Source organism: Vombatus ursinus, unplaced genomic scaffold (assembly GCF_900497805.2).
Source record: "Vombatus ursinus unplaced genomic scaffold, bare-nosed wombat genome assembly UNPS02014826.1, whole genome shotgun sequence".
NCBI lineage: Eukaryota > Metazoa > Chordata > Mammalia > Diprotodontia > Vombatidae > Vombatus > Vombatus ursinus.
Window position 1 is genome coordinate 10,750,741 of NW_020954604.1, and position 19,344 is coordinate 10,770,084.

Consider the following 19,344-nt stretch of genomic DNA (forward strand, 5'->3'; position numbering starts at 1 on the left):
CAATACTTCAGATAAAATAGTTTATTTCTGATTTTAAAATAGACTCATCAATGTGAAAACTTCCCAAAGCTTAGAGTAACAGTCTAGAGCCAAAGGAGGGGAGGGGCACCTCTAGTCTTCCCTGGGTCTAGGGCCAGCCCAGGCAGATTTCTCTTCACCCCACTGTCCCCAAGGAGGAAACAGAAAGCCCTATGCCATCCTCCCTTCACCCTTACCTCCACAGGGCCAACTCTACTGGAGGGACCTATAGCAATAGCCCCTGCCATGGAAAGGGTTTTCAGGTAATAAGTAAATAGAAACTTGGGGTTCAAAAACAACCCCTTCCCCCCAAAATAAACTCCCTTGAGGGAGAAGTAGACTTGGGGGCAAATACTGACAGGACCTTCCCCGATCCCTCCCCCACCCCAATCCTACTCAAAATACCCAGTGCAGACCAAAACACGAGATGGTCAAGGTTTGGGAAAAGATACAGTGTCCTGTGCTCAGCACAGATCAGTAAGGGCCTAAAGGGCCATATGTGGACAGTCATCTGGTGTCCCAATTTTAGAAATGGCCAAGCTAAAGTTGGGTGAAGGGACTGATTCAATGCTGCATCCAGGGTCAAGGTCCCTGCTTTTTAATGGCATCAACTGGCTGGTCCAAGGAGCAGAGGGTTGGGGAACCTGAGTTTAGAGTGAGTGAGCAAGATGCCTCAGTATCCCCCATGCAGTAACAACCTGGTGGTATGTATGGTGGGGGAAGGGTGGGGAGAGAGGGACAGGTGTTAGCAGGGATTAGGGGTGATGAGGACCTAGTTAAGCAAATTGCCCTGTTCCTGAGCCTGGGTCAGACTGTCCTTTCGGTGTAAATGGTGCACACCCATCCGCTTAGGGCTTCTCTGAGGACGGTTAGAGGTCAATCGAACCCTCCCCTCCCCAGGAGAGGTACCTGACCCTGACCCTTCCCTTTCCTCTTCAGGAAGCAGTTTCTGGCACTCCTCTGCAGGGCTAATGGGCAGGTTCAACTCATCATCATCCCTGGATGGGGGTGGGTTGGGAAAAGGCAAGAGTCGACACCCCTCACCAACTGGAGAGGAGGGCACAGGGCCAGTGTCCTCATTATCTGAGGTGCTGCCAGCAAAACTGTGCAAATCTGGAAGCGCATCGTGCCCAAAGGCTGTACGTTGGGTCAGAGGGGCAGGTGGAGGTGCCCGATCCACAAATGCTCGCTGCCAGCTGGCCAATAGCAGATCCTCTTCAGAGCTGGCTGAGCTGGCCACAGCACTAGGTACAGAGGGCGGACTGGCAAGTGGTTGAGGTGAAGCCTGGGTGGAGGCAGGGCTACCAGGGCTGAGTCGGGCCCGATCTGACCCCTCCTCCACTAGACTTAGAGAGATGGCCTGTCGGGTGGCATAGGTACAGTTGGGCAGAGGGCTATTCCTGGGGATTCGCACCTTGTCCTCGGAGAATTCAATCACTTTTCGGCCTGGGTACAATGGGTGTGGGGGTGGTGGAGTAGGGTAAGGGCTCAACTTCTCACAGGGTGGCAAGGGCAGCTCTTCCTCTGATGAGCCCCGAGTACTGCCTGGTGGGCAGCACTCCCCATTGGCTTGAGAAGTGGGACTCCTTGGAGCCGTGGGACTGGCAGGATTGCCCAGGGCCCCCTCACTCATGTCCACATGCACAAAGACATCTTCAGCTACAGGGCGTCCAGCGCTGCCAGACTGGGCAGAGTTGAGCAGGAGTGACTCTGGCTTTTCCAGTACTCGAGCAATGACTGAGGTGGGCACCACAGCTCCTGGGGCCAGGCTAGGGGCAGGGCTATGACCAGGGGCATCCTGTGTGCTGTGCAAGTGCTTGCTAACCATGTCCTGAAGTTCACAGGGCAGCTGCATAGGAGAGATACAGATCTGAGTAGAACAACCAAGGCTATTGGAACATGAACCCACATCTAAGCCTGGGTGACACCTCTATATCAACCTCTGTCCCCAGATCCAGGAACAAGCTTAAGGAAAGCAGCAGTGACACCTCCAGGATCTCCCTCTGCTTTAACTACACTCTCATACTTTCAGCCTGGGGACAGTCCTAGGGTCTTCAGTAGTTGGTCCCTACTTGGAAGAATACTGGCATACCCCTCCTCACCTTGTGTCCCCAAGGCTTTGTCCCTGTCAAACAGCTCTCTCCACATCCCCCTCCTCCTTGCTTGGAGACATGGAGTTCAATCCTCTCCCTGCTCCCCCCATTTGCTTCTACTCAGGAAATGGTAACAGATCCCTTACTCCCATTCTCCACCCCCTCAGGAAGGACAATAAGAGTGGAGGACATCAACCAGAGAGAATCAACAGGGTATAAAGAGGGGACAGGCAGAAAAGGAAGGTGGGAAAGCAGAGGGAAGTGGAATTAGAAGTGAGAATCACAGAAGGAGGAGGCCAGGGAGGTAAAAGGGGGTCACACTCACATCAGCAAACTTATGGTTTCGGAAATGGGACTTGTTGCACTTAAGCAGCTGCACAGCCAGGTTACAGTCCTGCCGGTAGCGTTCCTGGAGGTAGAGCACTAAGATTAGCACCCACCCTATGCCCAGCACGGGAGGGGCTACAAGGAAGAGGAAGGGACTCCCTTTCCAGAAGGCACTGGCGTCATGACCTCCACAGCCGCAGCTCATGCCCCCCACCCCACCAGCTCAAGGAAAAAGGCCCATGGGGAACCTACATTGAGCTCCTCCAGCTTGTTAATGGTGGTCTTAGCATCCAAGAGCTTGTTAGTCAGCTCTACAATCTCCCAGTCCAGGGTTTTCCGGTCCATCTCAGCCTTCTTAATCTAACGTAAGAGATTAAATAGCCTCAGCTTGATACGTACTGACACCTCAAATCACTACCCCCCCCCAAACAGGTATGGGACAGCCACAGGAGCTGGGACAGCTAAGGTAGACGAGACAGACAGACGGACGGATGTATAGACAAAGGGAACCAGGGGCCTCTCTCCTGCTCTCTAAGCTGGCTAAATGGCAGGGGCAGGGATGGGAGAGGGCATGGACTATCTATCACCTTCCACATAAAAGAGCAGGTAGAAGTGTCTGGACTACCATATCACTGCAGTTCAAAGGACTCCTCATGGGCATTAGCTCGGGGAGGGGGGAATTAAAGGGAAAGGGCAAACTGACAGCAGTTGACATCACCTGTTCAGAGGCAGGGACCTTCCAAACACAGGTGCTGCTGAATCAATGGAAGCTTCTAAGGATGTACTGTGCCCAGGAATGGGGAGGGTGGAAATGGAGGGGCAAGCAGTGAAGGTGGCCCTAAGAGGCAGCCTGACATTTCTGTAGCACTGGCAAGATTTATAGCAACTCCAGGAGATGGAAATGAGAGGAACACATATTCAGGGTACCCCTCAAAGCTCAGCCCCTCTGATGGAGAAGCCACTCAGTCAGCTCTGTTGAATGCAGCAGAGAGGACACTGTCCAACACTGGCATCAATTAGTACCCCAAGAGCCACCTACAAGGCTCCCTTGCCCTCCATAGCTCCTGAGAGAGGAGGGCACCCATGGCCACTGCTCCAGCAAGAGGACAGGGCCTGGAACAGGGATAAAGAGGAGGGACAGAATAGGGCACTAGTAATGGAGCAAAGGGTAGGGGTAATTAGCCAGGATCCCAGGGGGGTCCCAGGGCAAGGCCAAGGTACAAGAGAGAAAAAACAAACTCAGACGCAACTGCAAAAATCCAGCTGTGGCTAAGAGAGGCCTGAGAGGAGAGCGCAGCAGCAGCAATGGCGGCATGGGGGAAGGGAAGACGAGGAGAAAAGAGAAACAGCCGTGAGCATTAGGACAGTCCCGACTCAGACAACACACTGCGGTCCCCACCCTTCCTCCTTCCCCTCCCCCAGCTCCTGACCTCCTCCCACCACTGCTCCCAAGTCCCTGAGAGTACAGAGATCTCCCTGGGGTAGTCTTAGGGCACCCTGCCCTCTGGTGGACTCAGTGCCCTTGAGGCAACCTTCGTGACCAGTTACCAGCGTGTGCAACTTGTCTTCCAGTTCCTGGTTGTTCCTCTGTGACGCTGTGTAGCTATTCTGTAACCTACAGACATGAAAAGAGAGGCAGAGCTAGCTCTCAGCAAGCAGGGCTGCAGCCCTGTTCATCCCATCTCACCCCATTCCCAGTGTGATCCCAGTGCAATTCTAGCCCCACCCTCACCGTCGGAATTTGTCCTTGAATTTGTCCAATTCTTCCCGGCTCTGACCCAGCTCCAGCTCCAGATAGTCCTGTCCAATCTCCAGCTCCCGCTCCAGGGCTTCTGTCCGGCTGGTAGCAGAGGCCAAGCGCCGCCGCAGCTCCTCATTCTCCTGCTGCAGGAGCCTGGATGGGGAAGAGGTGAGTACCCAGGATCAGAAGAGGACAGCCACATAAAAGGGGGACGAGAATGAGGTCTAAAGCCTAAACTGTACTCTCTGCTTGTTGCAGGAACCCTTAGCCAAACTGCTGCTTCTCATTCTGCCAGTGATGAGGTCATGCATGAGCAGAGTCCTAAAACTCAGCTGAGAAGGGGGGAAGGGCAAACCAGGAATGAGAAGAAAAAAGAAATGAGAAGGAAGAGTCAGACTCTACACTTCCTGTCTCTGGCTACCATCCAGACTAACTCAGCATCCAGGTGCAATCTTCTCGATTATTCATTTAAAAATCCAGCCTAGGCACCCAAAGGAAAAGTGTCTTCAGCACAAGGCCCAATAGGACTAGGCCACCTCCCTTTGCCCAGCAATGACCTTCCCACAGAGGTGGAGACACAGAAATGATGAAATGAAGATTCCACCTCTCTCCTCAGAACCAAAAGCTGGGGTAAAGGGGCTGACAGGGAATAATTCAATTAAAATTATCAAATGTCTCTGATGTTCAAGGTACTAGAGTCACAAAAATGAAGGAGAGGGCAGACAGAATCATGATGAGGGGCTTGAAGGACAACACTTACTTCATCCTCTCCGAGTCTGTCAGGGACTCCTGTGCACAAAAGAAAAGAAGTCAAAAGCTCAGCTCTGAACCTGCTCCTGCTCATCCTATCCTCTACCTTAAATTTAACATGGCCAGTCAAGAAGACCTAGGTCACCCACCCCTGTTCTGACCACAAGGAGATGGCAGTGCTCACCTCCCCATCCTTGCTTCTTCTCTAACCCCAAAGGCCAGCAACACAGAGACTGTGCCAAACATACTGACCTCAAGAACTTCCTTCATCCAGGCCTCCATAAAGATGTATCCCACACCCCACCCCTCATACAAACAGTGCTAGAGTGCTCTAAGGTAGCTGATGCCCTGACTGCACAGCAAATGTGGGATGCTGAGAAAGTGGCCTGATCCTTCCACGCACACACTTCTAACACAGGGCTCAGAGAAAGAAGGAACTGAGATGTCTCCTCCCCCAAGCCAGTGTGGCCACTCTAAAATTTGTGTCCTAAGCATAGATGGGGGTGAACAGGAGGAAAGGGGCCAGGTTGTAATGGAGGCAATCTCCTTTTCTCAGAATGAAAGTGAAGGAAGGATAAGTCCTTAGGGAAGAGGAAGCCTCTGAGATTGTTCAGCACAGCAGCAAGGAGAACTATTGAACTCTGGGGCAAAGATATTTGGGGAAACACAAATATTTAGGATTTGACTGTGATCCTCTGTAGAAACCCACTTTCATATGCCCTAGATCATCTTGAAAGTATTCCTCTTGGTAGGACCACTTTATTTTTAACTTGTGGTATGGCCAGAATTTTAATATTCCTACAACCACTTATTCTTGTGGCTATTATGGCTCTTTGGAATGAAGTTTATATATTACCATCCTGTTCAAAGTACATAATCATTTCTAAAAGATTATATTGAGCATTTCTACAGGAGGATTACATCTACCACTGAGGTTGAGGCTGGCTCAGATCTTCCTCTAAAGTGGTGAGGCTACTTCTAAGCCACAGCCCTCCAAGGTAACTCTCTTGACACTGCTTTTGGTCAAGTTCAAAACAACATCTTTTCTCTTCTGGACAGTCCAGGAACCCAGTGCTTTGTGCGCTAGGCCCTCCTAGTGCACTTGGCCTTCCCTGGGGACAGACTGTGTAGGATCACCTTTCTTGAGCCAACTCAAACCCTCTGGAAGCTTGAGAATCCCCTTGGGCAGGACCCACTCCTGGGCAAGCTGCCTGAATACCAGCACATACTGTGGACAGTTGTAGAGCACATCCAGAGGCATCATCACCCACTCCACGGCCTCCTGCACTGTCTCCTCTGATTCCCACTACGTCCTTCTTAGACCAAGAGAAGTCAAGGCAGTGGAAGTGCTGGCTGACTGCCCAGGACTCTATGCCTGCCAGTGTCCACTAAAGCTAGGTTACCTGGCATTCAACCATGCTGACCTCCTGCTGAGCCCATGGAGCAGACAGCTCAGGCCGCAGCTCCCGGTGCTGTGGTGGTGCTTTTCGGTACGGCTTCTTAGAGGGGGCTGCACTGGTCATCCTGGGAGAGGTGAAACTCCTTAACCTTGTGGAGGGAGCTGAGGTAGGGGGAGAAGAGGGGAACATAAGACAAATGCTCAACTACTACTTGAAGAAGACAAATGAGGATTTCGGCTCTTCACAAAAAAGGCAGTGGAGAGGAACCCTCAAGAGAGCATCCCTCCCCCTACTCCCCACCACCACTTATACCTAGTTACTGAGAGGGTTCTTTAGGAAAGTTTTCTGGAACAGAAGCTGATTGTCTGGCTCCAGAAATCAGATGAGTGGTGTAAAGATGAAACATAACCTGGCAGCCATGGGGCCCAGTATTGGAGTTGAGAAAAGCTGAGTCTGAATTGTGACTATGTGTCCTTGAGTAAGCCACTTAACCTCTCTTGGCCTCAGCTTCTTCATCTGTAAAATGGGGATAACAATAGCCCCTATCTAACAGTGTGGTTGTGAGATCTAATGAGATAATATTTGTAAAATGCTTTACAAACCATAAGGCACTACATAAATGCTAGCTATTAGTTATTATTATTGTTATTATTATTATTATTATTAGACCTGGACCCATTTCAGCTAACACCAAACTGGTAGAAATGAGGATAGTGATGCTGATGAGAAGGAATGCTGCAGTTGATAAGGAAGAAGCACCCACCCCTAAAAGCCCAAAACCATAACTGGGGTTTTGAACCATTTACCCAGCTGGGGGAAGACATGTGGATCAGTGTTTGTGGATGTGTATTCTTTTTCTTTCTTCCTTTTTAAGCTCCTTATAAATAAAGAAGAATAAATAATAATAATAATGAAGACTATTTTCAATGAGAAGCACAACTCACCTGTGGGGCTCAGACTGAGGCCTCACCAAGGAGATTCACTCAGGCATTCTGATAGGAAGAACCAGAAGGGTTTGAGATATACCCTGAATACAGGTTCCTCTATGGCCTCCTCCCACCCCAAAGCCAGAAAACAAGCTTTGACTATCTATACTACAGGGTTTTTGTCCAACCATCTCTTCCGCTGGGGCTCAGGGCGGGAACTGTGAGCCCAAGAGGACTCCAAGACCCCCAAAGATTTAGGGTCCAGTAAATCCACCACCTAGTTATCATAGCTCTCATGGTTCCAGTCCGTAACGCCTCCTACCTAAAGTTTCTATCTTTTATCCCAACCTTTAGTTTGGCCCAAGTCTCCCCCACCAAAAAGGCTACCACTTCAGGTCTCTACAGCGACATACCGTCTGTTTGTCGGCAGCTCCCTCCGTTCTGCTGTCCTGGAGTCAGCCCTTGGCTCTCCTCATTCTGGGGCCCCTCCACCTCCTTTGGCTGACAGCTCCTGAAATCCAAGAAGAGAAGAAAGGAGAAACCGGGTGTCAGCCACCTGTCTGTGAGGACTGCTAGCTTGCCTATCCTTGGTCCCTAGGGCTAAGGATATTCACTAGCAAGAACTAGAGAAAAGACTGCCACTAAGGAGAGAATGGAAAAAAGTATGTATGAAGAGAAGCAAGTCTTACTGAATCAGGAGAACTTTAGTTCCCAATCCTTCTAGAGGAAATGTCAGACAATGTCAGAAATAGACAAAAATGTCAGACAAGGAATCTGAGAGGCAGCAGAATGGGATCTCAACTTGCCACATGCCTCTGGACTGGATGCCCCGTTTCCCTACTGCCCACTATTTCCTCAGGGCTCTGAAACAACCAAGAAATCTCCAGGGGGTAAGCAGGAAAAAAAGAGAGAAATCTAACGAGATAACAGCAGATAACACCAATGTTCCCTAAAGGCTATCCCACTTGTTTCTGTGGGTACAAACACTTCCTCAGTACAAACTGAAGTTTAACACACCTCAGAAAGAGAACAATGACAGGTCCAGGAGAGAATTGTACCCACTCCCCTTTTCCCCCCTTTCCCCAACTCCCAAATCCTATTCTGAAGGAACAAGGGTACCGTCACTTGCAGTGAACACAGCTACAGCATGGGGGCAGTCAACACCTGCCTGAAGTTGGGGAAGGCACTAACCTCAACTGGCCTCTTTGGTATAAAAAACAAGCTCCCATCCCAGTCATAGAGCTGGGGGCTGGTGGGAGCAGAGCAGGAAGGAGCACGTGTTTCTGCTGTCAGGACATGCCCTGGCTGTGACTCGGCACTGGCTCCTGTTGCATTCCTGCAGGGCCCAGGGCAAGAAGCGTGCTGGAGGGGTGAAGGGAGGATGTAAGGAGAGGTCTGTCTGGGCGGCCCAATCCACACCCTGGGGTAGGGTGGGGCCAAGGGGAACTAGGTCTGGGCCTCAGGGGCACGAGCCACAACCTCTGCGTTCCCTCTGATGGCAGGGCTAGAAGCATGTCCCCACAGGGCACAGGCAGCATGTTGACTGACTCGCTCTGCAGGAATGCTGGGCAGGCCCACAAAGACATAGCACATTCCTCAGAGCAAACAAGCCACAACCCCACCACCCCCATGCCACCAGGCTCCCCTAGAGTGGTATCCCTCAAGAAGAGGCCTGGGGGAAGGGGCCTAGAGAGACCATTAGGCTGCCAGATTTAAAGGGGTGACTCCCCAGCAGGGCAGATGGCCAGGAAGCAGCAAGGGGAGGAGCACAGGGCAATGGCCCCAACGCTATTACTATCCACGAGCAAACAGAACCCAGCCCAGAACATGCTGGTGGCACAGGACAGGAGAAAAGAGAAGGGGCCACTAAGCCACAGCAGTCACCTAAACCTGTGGGGAAGAAGGATAATATGCCCTGCTAGTCTACATCTTCTCTGAAAGAGAAGCCAAATGCCTGCCCATTTTCCTAGTCATTCCACCCCCTGCTTCCAAAGAATAACTTCCTCCCTGCAGGTCTCTTCATGTACCCCTCACCCCCAGGTCTATGAATTCTCTCCTCCCTACAATACAAAGTTTTCTCCCCACCTCTCTTTCACGGCACCAAGCAACTGGTGTGAGCACAGGGAGGGAGGATGAGCTCGCTCTCTGTCTCTGACTCTATCTCTCTCTCAGGTATCTGGTAACCCTACCTGTAAGCAGATCTGCCCCATTCCAAGCCCCATAGTCCCTGGCTCTGGTTACATCCACATCCTGCAGGTCGGCTTGTCTCAAAATGCAAAGGGCCTTGAACAAACATTTCCCACTTCCCACCCTAAGCTAAGACCAGCTCAAGTTTTCGGAGAGAATGAACGACCATGGTCAGGTGAAAATTCATACTGAGAAATCAGCATGGAAGCCACTTGCTCTTTTCAAAATACTTCTAAATGGCAGAAAGGGGGTTTGGTATATAGTACCATGTGGGGAGGGGTAACCTATTGCCACAGAAGAAAAGCAGGGAAGACAATTATCAGGCAGATCATCAAAAGGGAATCTGTCTGGACAGAGAATATAATTTATAGTTAGGGTTGAAACTGTTGATTCCCGGGAGCTGGAGCCACCCCATCCCCACCCTCATCTCTGATCTATTCATGTACACTGTGTCCCTGATGGGTCATCTGGCTTCATATCCCAACTCCTGAACTTACAAGGAGTCATAAATGATGTTCTGCTGGGGGGAAAGAGACAGGGCAGTAACTCTCTATACATCCATCGAGCCTGCTATCCTCAAAAAGGAAGAGAGAAGCTCTGTGGAGAATAAGTACAACTGGGTACAGTAAAGAATAAAGAGCAAAAAAAATCTGATAACTCAGCTGCGAGATGGAAGACAGTAAAGAGAGGGAGGCTGAAGTAGAGCAGTGAAGGAAGATCAGGAGGGAAGATGGAGAACATTACTCCAGGACCTCCTCAACCCCTCCTCCAGTTTGCCTTTTCTAGACTCTCTTGATTAAGAAAAGTCTTCCAAGAGCCTCAGCCTAGGATAGAGTTCATGAGGTTAGAAGGAATTTGAGGAAAAGTAGCTGGGGCTGGGGGGATGGTAGATTCCACAAAAGCCTAGGAAGGGTTTTGAGTGACTGTGGCTGAGCCAGTACTGCTTTCCTGGAGGCTGGGATGGTTCCAGGAAGTCCCATGGAATCAATATTTACCTCAGGATGGGTCTTGGGAGATGGAGGGAGGGTGGAAATCTTTTTTTTTTTCCATGCAAAATCTTTATTTGGAACATGTGCATTAGGTAGCAGGGTTAATTACCCTTAAATAGTAATATAGTATAGCAACACAGTATTTACATTGTGCAGAGAAATACGAAGCTCTTTGAAGACATTCATCCCATTACATTTTACAAATATTTCATTTGCTTACTTTATTCTTTCCCTGTCCTGGATGTCCCCTTCACCTCCCCTTCTCACCATGCATTCTCCTGGACCAGATGACCTGTAGCCACAGTCCAGAGCTGGCAACAAGCCATTACCTCCTGCTGCAGCTTGCCATGGGGCTTCCCTATCTACTCTCTGTAGCTGTGCTCACTGATGCTTGTGGGCAGACTGTTCGTGGTTCACCAGGCTGCTGGAGTGTGGAAATCTTAAGTATACTAGAGAATCTCCTGAACCACCTCAACCTATCACACTGGGGGAAAGAAAAGAGCTAGGTTTTATGACAGGCTGAACTACAAAAAACAGTTGATAAAGAAAGGTGGGATAAACCCTGAGAACTCTTGCTGCCTGGATCAGCCCAGAGGCATCTTGGACTCCTATGAAAAAGCCAACAGACACACAGCTAGGTCTATCTACCATGTGAAGTCTATCACAGTAGAGCTTTCCTCTTCCAATTCCTAGGGAAAAAGAGTATGCAAAGCTCCTCCCTCTCCTCCCCACCCCTTTACTCTACTCCTGCATAACATTCATTCTTCACCTCTTGTATATAGGCTGGGACACTAAAGGGAGGAGAGGAGAGAGATGAGACCATACCTGTCATGTTGCAATCTGCCAGCTGGGACAGGCCGCCTGTTCCCGCCTGCCCTGTATTAAATACCTTCTCCCTGATTACACCCCCATGGGGCACGATTATCAGCCTCCAAAGAACAAAGTCTACTTTCATCAGAAATAGGACTAGACATGCACTGCTAACCTATAGAACAGCTGGGCAAGGAGGTGAGCAGACAAGAGAAATCTGTTACAGTCTCTGTGCCACCACTGCCCCCCAGGCTAGGAAATGGGACACACCTGTTGCCCTGAGCCCACAGAGAAATTGGGTAAGGGGCAATGCCATCACCTCTGGCTCTTCCCTGGTATTCCCTTACTCCTGACATAGAGGAGAAGCAACTGAGCAACAGAATTATTTCTAAGACTCAACTATACTCTACTACCCTTAAGGCAGGCTCTTTATGGACTTTCCCAATGTCCAGGATGCCACTGAAAAGAAAGAAAAAGCAACCTCTTTTGAAGGCACACGGCAAATATGAGGGTGTGATCCATATTTGAGCTAAGATTACAATTTCCCTTGTCAGGGACCAGATTTCTCAAAGATCTAATGTTGTCTTCCAGACAGGGCAGCAAAATTCAAATTGTAGCTAGGGAATTTAACAGTCTCAGCCCATGATACCTTGTCTCCCCAGTACCGTTCCCCCCACTTCCTGGTCTTGAATTGGAAAATGGGGCTCTTAAATACTTCTGACTTCTTGGCCCTTTAAATTCAAAACCATCCCCAGACTCTGACAACTACACCAAGTTTTGGAAATCCTTCTGGTCCTAGTTCAGCTTCCTCAGCCCTGAAATAGGCTGAATCTCTATTAGACGCAGAATGATACAGAAGAAAAAGCAATCAGATGGAAATATCCTGATTTCTGGGTTCTATTTCCTGTTCTGACACAAAAATCTTTCTAACTTTGGGAAACAGGCATAATTTAAGAGTAAACCACTCAAATTCTCATTCAGAAAAAAAAATTTGGGCTAAGGCACACAGAGCCCAAGTGCTATCTCATGAAGAAAATAGGAGGGGAAATCTAGTGTCTTAAAGAGTCAGGGACTCAGACATTTCAGTAACTTGAAAGCCAGACAAGATGATAGTCCCCTAGGAGGAAGGAGACTGTATCCCATGCAGATCTATTTCTAGATTCCCCCTAAAAAATCAGGGCTCTGCTTCTAACCAAATTCCAGGAAAGCCAAAGCTGCTGGCCCATTACCCCACCAATGCCTTCCTACTTCCTCATTGAACATTAAGGGGTATATCTATCAAAGAAGCAAAACAGGGCTCACCACAGAAGGGGCTCAGATGTCTTTCATGTCTATCCTCATGTAACCCTACCAATCTGCAAATCTTTGGGCTGAGGCACATAGAGCCATAATCATTCCCCATACAGCTGGCTATCCCCGCCACAGTGGACCTGAGATTCAGTCTTTCAGTGCTTCTCCTGCTACCCTTCCCCCCTCTACATCCCCTACCCAGGCCAAGTGTGCAGCTGTTCCTGAGATGCATGAGCAAAGCCTCCAGCAATCCTGGGCGCGTGGCAGGCAGGCAGCCAACAGTGTGGGGGTGGGGTCTGGGAGGAGCATCAATTTAGTGTTATGAGCACTAGCTAGATGTCAATCGGCTCCCAGGCCAACCCCTTGATCAGTGAAGAAGCTGGCTTGTCCCAACTAATACTGACCTTACCATCCAATTCAGCCTGTTGCCCAGGTTTGGTCCTCTTCCTGACTTTACTAAAGTGACAGGTCCTCAGAAGTCCCAAGAAGATGGGAAATGTCTGGATCCAGGGTAACCCTGAGCCGCTTAGAACCAGTGCTGGTTACTTATAAGTACCCACCTGAGTAAACACCACAAGCACTGCCTATCTTATCTTCTGCTCTAAATAAACACCTAAAGGAACAAAGTTAGTCCCCATTTTATTCAAGACCAAATTATAACACACCTGGCAATGTAAACGCTTCCCCTGTTTACCATTCAGACCCCTGTGCCAACTTTAATCATTCACTTTGAATACAGTGAATTCTGAGTTCACTAGACCAAAAGTACCCTGAACCAACATCTCCTACACAGGGCTTCTCTTTCTCAAAAAGGGTAGAGTGATAAATGTTTTTGACTGGGGTCTCAGCTCCAAGTCCATCTGACTTTCTTGAACAGAACCAGAATAGTCACCAACATACCCTCTTCCTGCCTTCTTCTTTCCAATCCTAGTATTACAAAGAAAAGTATACACACACAATTCTTCCATTGACCTACACCCTACCTTCTGTTTCCTGTCCTCTAAATAAAAAACAATTTCTCTTTCTAGAAGGGCTTAGCAAAGCCCATCAGGTCCCAAACTCCCCATTTTCCAACACGTAGTATCGGGACCTTCTGTTGGAATGGAGTGGGAAGAAGCTGTAGGAAAAGAGGGTAATCAGAAGGAGAAAGATGTTTTTAATTGTTTTATAAGAACACAAGGAACACTGAGCATTTATCTGGAAACCCTCTTCTTCCTTACCTCATCTAAGTTGGCAAAAGATAAATTTTGAGTAATTGCCCATCCAGCCTGAGTTTTCACTCACCTCTCTACAAGTCAGACTGGGAATTGTAGAAGTCGAAGCCCAGGCGCTCTCTCCCCTTTCTGGCTAAGTCTTCCTTTGTAGTTGCTTATAGCTCAACTTGGGTAAAGTCCACCCCAACTTCCAGATGTAAAGAAAGGTCAAACTTCACTCACCACCCACCTCAAAGAATAGTAAGAGCAAGAGGGCAAAGTCATGATTTAAAAGAGACACCTGAATCTGGATACAAGTTTCACAGGATTTAGAGTTGGAAGTGAATTTGGAAAACATCTAGTCCCATTCTCTCATTTTACAAAAGAGTTTCAGCAAACCTAAGTGAATGACCCCAAATCACAAAGCTACAGTAAGTAACAGAGTCAAGATTCAAACCTAGGTCTTCTTACTCAAATCCAGTCCTCTTTTCCCTCCACTAACACTGTCTTTCAGTTTTAGGGACTAAATACTCTTTCCTGAAATTCCCCAAAGCCTAACCTAAATTCCTCTCCAACTTCTCCTCCCTGATTCCAAACATTTCTCTTGATGAAGAAGCCTGGAACTGCTCCTCTCCCGCGGGGAGAGGAAATGGAAGCACCAACCCACTATTCTTTCCAATGAAGATCAAGAATAACAGGAGCCTTAGGATAGCAGTAAAACATTTGGACTAGGAGAAAATTCCCTTTCCACTTCCCATTTTAATCCTGTCTACCTCCTAGGTACAGAAATCAGAAGTCATTGTAGCCTACAGGGAATCTTTAGGCCCTACAGTCAAAATGGAAGCTATAGAGCAGCCTGGGACACCAACTAATGCCCCTTGAGGAGAAACCTGAAACACAATGGAACTGTGGGGAAGCTGGGAGGAGGGGGTCTGGGCCAAGCCAGAGAGGATACAGCCCTCCAGATGACACGCAAGTCGCCAAACTCTTAAAAGGGCTCCCTCTCAAAACCAAGTAAGAGACCGGCAAGATAAGCAGGGCACAGTGGCTGAGGTTAAGGGAGAAATAAATGCATGGGTCCATCAGACAGCAGGAAGCAACCAGGCTCTTGTGAAGATTCAAGGAAGGAGATTGGCTAACAAAGCATCAGAAGCACATTCTGTGGCTAGGTTCAGACTCACGGGGTTAGTGTCTTCTCCCAAACCAGCCAGTTCTTGTTGTTAGCAGCAGACTCATGGCAGACACCCTCCAGGCTCTCCATATAAACAGACAGCTTGGTTTACGAGCAGCCCAACTCTGGAGCTGCAAAAAGAGAGGAGAAGGGATGCCAAACTACATGATACCACAACTACCTCCTCCCCACTGCCTGTGGGGGTATGTGCCACATATGCTCCCAAGAGAAAAGGTTCAGACAGACCACCCCCTTCAACAGGTTTGAAGAACTACAGAAAATAACTCCCAGGGGAAGCATGACAATTACCTGGGCCTCACCCTCATCAACCAAACTATGCCTGGGTGCAAAGCTTTTTCTTTAAACAGAAAAGAAGAGCAAAACAAAATAAAACAAACCACCCCCCAATAATCCTTGGGTGCACAGAGTAAGGGTAGATAAATGAGGGAGGAGGGTATTACTGGCAGAGAGATGGACTGCCCTCCCCATTCCCTGCTCCACAAACACTGCTGCTAGGCTATGTCACAAAGTTCTGGCAATACCAATCAAAAATGTTGAGTGATAGGATTTGGTAGCAAAGCTACCCACAGCCAGGCATGCTCTCTATCTACTTAGCCTGTGCCAGCTGAGTCCATCTTATCTCTTCCCACATGGACGAACAAGCAGAAAGAGAATGAAGGAACCAGCCTCAGAACTGAGAAAACGACTACAGGAATTGCATCGGAAAATGAAATACAATGGGATAGTGTCTGACCACACTCTATATGCCAGGAGGAGACGGGTTAGTGTCCTGCCAGCCTCATGGGCTCTGAAAGGGCCTCCAGGATTTAGAAGCCTTATACTCAGCAGAGAGCCTGTATCCATTCGAGTCCTTTCTATCTCTCCCAATAACAATGATCCAGTAAAAATGATGCCACATCCCCCAGCACAGGAGGCTATTCCACTGGTGTTATTCTGACTGAACCAAACAGGAAAGAAAGGAGAGGAGTCACTACTGAGCTCAACCTACTCTTACCCAAAGGTCCAAAGGCTAGGTCTCCAACTGAGGAATAATGTCAATCTAATTAAATTCAACAAACATTAAGTACCTATACAACATTAAGTACCTATACAAACTGCACAACAGGGATACAAAGATGAACAACACCACAGTTCTGACCTGAACAAATAAATATAAATACAAGGAAGAAAGGGATTGAGTATTACACACTGCACTGGCATTCAGACTTTTTCAATGTATCAATCAGCTGTGCTGCCTTTTTTTTCCCTCTCCAAAAAATACTATTTGTCACATGGGATGGCTCTCTGCGAGGTGCAGGGGGAGGGATACATAGAATACTATGGTGATGTAAGAAACAAAGAATATCAATAAAAACTTATTTTTAAAAAAGTGATAGGGGAAAAGGAGGTATCAAGACAAAGTGCTTTAGGAAAACTTTGAGAAGGGAGAAAGCACTTACTTGTAGGGGATTAGGGAGGATTTCATGAAAAACGTAGCACCTAAGCTGGGTCTAGGAAAAACAAGGATTTTGATAAGTAAAGATTACAAAGATTACATTATAGCCATAGAGGATAATGATGTGAATGCACACAGGACAGAAAACGTAGGATAAGACTGGGGAATAACTAGTTTAGTTGGAACTAAGTATATAGAATGTAAAGTAAGGTTGGAAAGATAGGGTGGTCCCCTACTGTATATGGCTTTTAATGCCGACCTAAGCAATTTGCATTTCATCCTATGAGCAATGAGGAAGTCATTAAAGAGAAATGAAGTGGCCACATTTGTGCATCGTGACAATTATTTTAGTAGCTGTGTGAAGGATGGATTGAAAAAAGGAAAGACTCATGGCAGGGAGACCAGTTAGTAGACTATTATAGTAGTCTAGCCAAGAGGAACCATGATACGGTGGGAAAAGAACTTTTTTAGAATTAAAAGACCCAGGCTCAAACCCAAGTTCTTACATGTTTGACCTTAAACAAGTCACTTAACCTCTCTGAGCCTCATTTTCCTCATTTGTAAAACAAGGTAAGGTGGACTAAATGGCCTTTCAAACCCTCCTATTCCAACTCTAAATCTAGGATCCAGGTGATGAAAGCCTGTGCTGGGATACCAGAAAGAGTAGAAAAAAGAGAATCAAGGTGGGCAATAACACGGAGGTAGAATCACCAGGACCTTACAGCTACCTAGATGAAGAGAAGGGAAAGAAAAGGTCAAATGGCACTTGGAGGTTTTAAGCTAGGTTCAGTGGGAAGTGGATGCTACCCTCCACAGAAATGGGTAATTGAGAAGAGTCAATTCTAATAAAAAGAGTGTCTAAAGAAGGATGAGTTCAGTTTGGGATATGTTAAGTTTGAGCTTCTAGCAGAACATCAAGTAGAGCTGTCCAAAAGACAATGAGAGACATGAGGCTGGAATCTGGGAATAACACTGGGCTAGGACATAAGAATTTGGGAGTCATTAGCAAAGGCATGACAACTGAACCTACTGAAGCAGATAAGACTGCCAAGGAAAGGGGCAGCTAGGGGGTGCAGTGGATAGAGCACTGGCCCTGAAGTCAAGAGGACCTGAGTTCAAATCCGGCCTCAGACCAAACACTTGACACTTACTAGCTGTGTGACCCCGGGCAAGTCACTTAACCCCAATTGCCTAAACAAAAAAACAAAAACAGATTGCCAAGGAGAAGAGCTGAATAAAGAGCCTTGGAGGATACACACATATAAGTGAAAAAAACTGAGAGTCAGATTAAGTACAGGCCCCTAAAAGATGTCGGTGCTTTTTCATTCTGGTTCAGTTTGGTCACTTTACCCCAAAAATCTGCTTGATAAATAATTCAACTTTTCACTACTACCCAAATATCATCCCCTTATAGGAGAAGATAACAAGGGAAAAAACCACCAATGGTTTAAGCTTCATCTCCTCATTGCCCCCCTACTTGTCCTGCAAAGCAAATACTACTGGAGAATAAAAAAGTCAAAACCAAAGGCTAGGAAAGCAATTAACACATAATTCAGCCCTGGACAAAAAATATTAATGTTGCTATTATTAATGCTATTCCCTTGAATTTATAGTTTATATAGCACCATTCCTCTAACGGATCAGAATGCTTTCCTAAGACACACTGTCCTGCATTCTTCCAAAGCAACAGGGAGGAGCCTGGTTCTGGTCACATCATAATGAGGCAGCAAAGCCAGAAGTCATGTCAACTGATTCCTTCTCAGTTTTCTGTTCTCCACACAATGCCACCTAATTCCATCCTTAACCATTCTGTTTTGTATCCACAGTGAAGTTACACAATAAAGAGGTGTAGTATTTCTGGGAACAAAGTGCCTTAACATAGACATACTAGAGCCAAATCACAGGCTGGAAAGAGATGCCTCAGGGGCTACCAAACACCTACACTGAGGAAACCCATCCATTTATGTCACTGTAGAGCAACTTAAACCCCTTCTCTGGCATATGGAGCGTCTCAAAAACCTGAAAGAGTCACTAAGCATAGTAGTTTATTTAATAATTTATTTAACTACCTCTTAGCACTCTCAGTGTTTCCCAACCTTTTCCAGTCCAGAGCATATCTGTGAATGTATCCAAATACAGAGGGTGGAAATTCACCACCCAAACATCACCTCTAAGTATATGATGCACACACAAACCACTATTACTGCATCCCTCCTACATTCACCAAGGGAGCATCAAGAAAACCCAAGGACTGAAGAAGATACACACCAACTTCATCATCGAATGACACTAGCTGGGGAACTGTGCTCTACAGACTAGTAAGTACACAAAAGGTACTGGCTGTTTCCATCTCATTCTGCATCTCATCTTGTAAAGGAAAAGCACATATGAGGTAAAGATAAGGAACCAGGGCCAGGATCCTGGTGAGTTGTGCCAGGCAAGCCAATTTACAGCTAGACTTTAGTTAAATCATAATAAAAAAAATCCATGCTGTTAATCCATTCATTTCTGTGATATTAAATTTTGGGTTTTTTCCCCTCTAGTTTCATAGAAAAAGCACTTCTTTTGTTAATCCAGGTATTTTGTATTTTTTATAAGTTTTCATCTAATTTCCTCTACATTATCAGTTTTATTAGCATAAAACTGGATAGTTTCTGATAATTTCCTTACTTCAGTTGCTGTTTTTTTTTAATTTTTGACATAATTTGTTTTTTCTCTTTCTTTTTTAATCAGGTTAGCTAATTTTTTCTACTTTATTAGTTTTTTTTAAAAAATAGCTTCTAATTTTATTTATCAATTCAATTATCTTTTTCCTTTCAATTTTATTAATCTTTAATATTTATAATTTCTACTTTGTTTAGTTGAAGATTTTTTTACTTGCTATTATTCATTTTTATTGTTATCTCAATTCATTGATTTCTCTGTTGATATAGAAGTGTTTAGAGATATAAATTTTCCCCTCAGAACTGTTTTAGTTGTAATCCCATAAGTTT

At 46.9% G+C, this 19,344-nt stretch overlaps 1 protein-coding gene across 6 annotated transcripts in view; it reads right to left on the reverse strand.

Annotated features, from left to right (window-relative positions):
- Nucleotides 1-6: 6 nt before the first annotated feature.
- The window catches only part of TJAP1 (tight junction associated protein 1), a 24,765-nt gene continuing 5,427 nt past the window's right edge, over nt 7-19,344 (reverse strand). Inside the window, exons 2-13 of one of the 6 annotated variants that reach the window (XM_027838376.1) lie at nt 14,906-15,026; nt 8,447-8,617; nt 7,669-7,766; nt 7,274-7,321; nt 6,333-6,490; nt 4,940-4,968; nt 4,171-4,332; nt 3,987-4,053; nt 3,689-3,718; nt 2,691-2,798; nt 2,437-2,520; nt 7-1,867 (exon numbers count right to left, since the gene is read on the reverse strand). In XM_027838376.1, coding sequence (XP_027694177.1) covers nt 791-1,867; nt 2,437-2,520; nt 2,691-2,798; nt 3,689-3,718; nt 3,987-4,053; nt 4,171-4,332; nt 4,940-4,968; nt 6,333-6,452 — 1,677 coding nt within the window. In that variant the 5' untranslated portion in view covers nt 6,453-6,490; nt 7,274-7,321; nt 7,669-7,766; nt 8,447-8,617; nt 14,906-15,026 and the 3' untranslated portion in view covers nt 7-790. The remainder of the gene's footprint in view (nt 1,868-2,436; nt 2,521-2,690; nt 2,799-3,688; nt 3,719-3,986; nt 4,054-4,170; nt 4,333-4,939; nt 4,969-6,332; nt 6,491-7,273; nt 7,322-7,668; nt 7,767-8,446; nt 8,618-14,905; nt 15,027-19,344) is intronic. The other 5 variants (XM_027838378.1, XM_027838374.1, XM_027838377.1 and 2 more) reach the window with 5 other exon arrangements.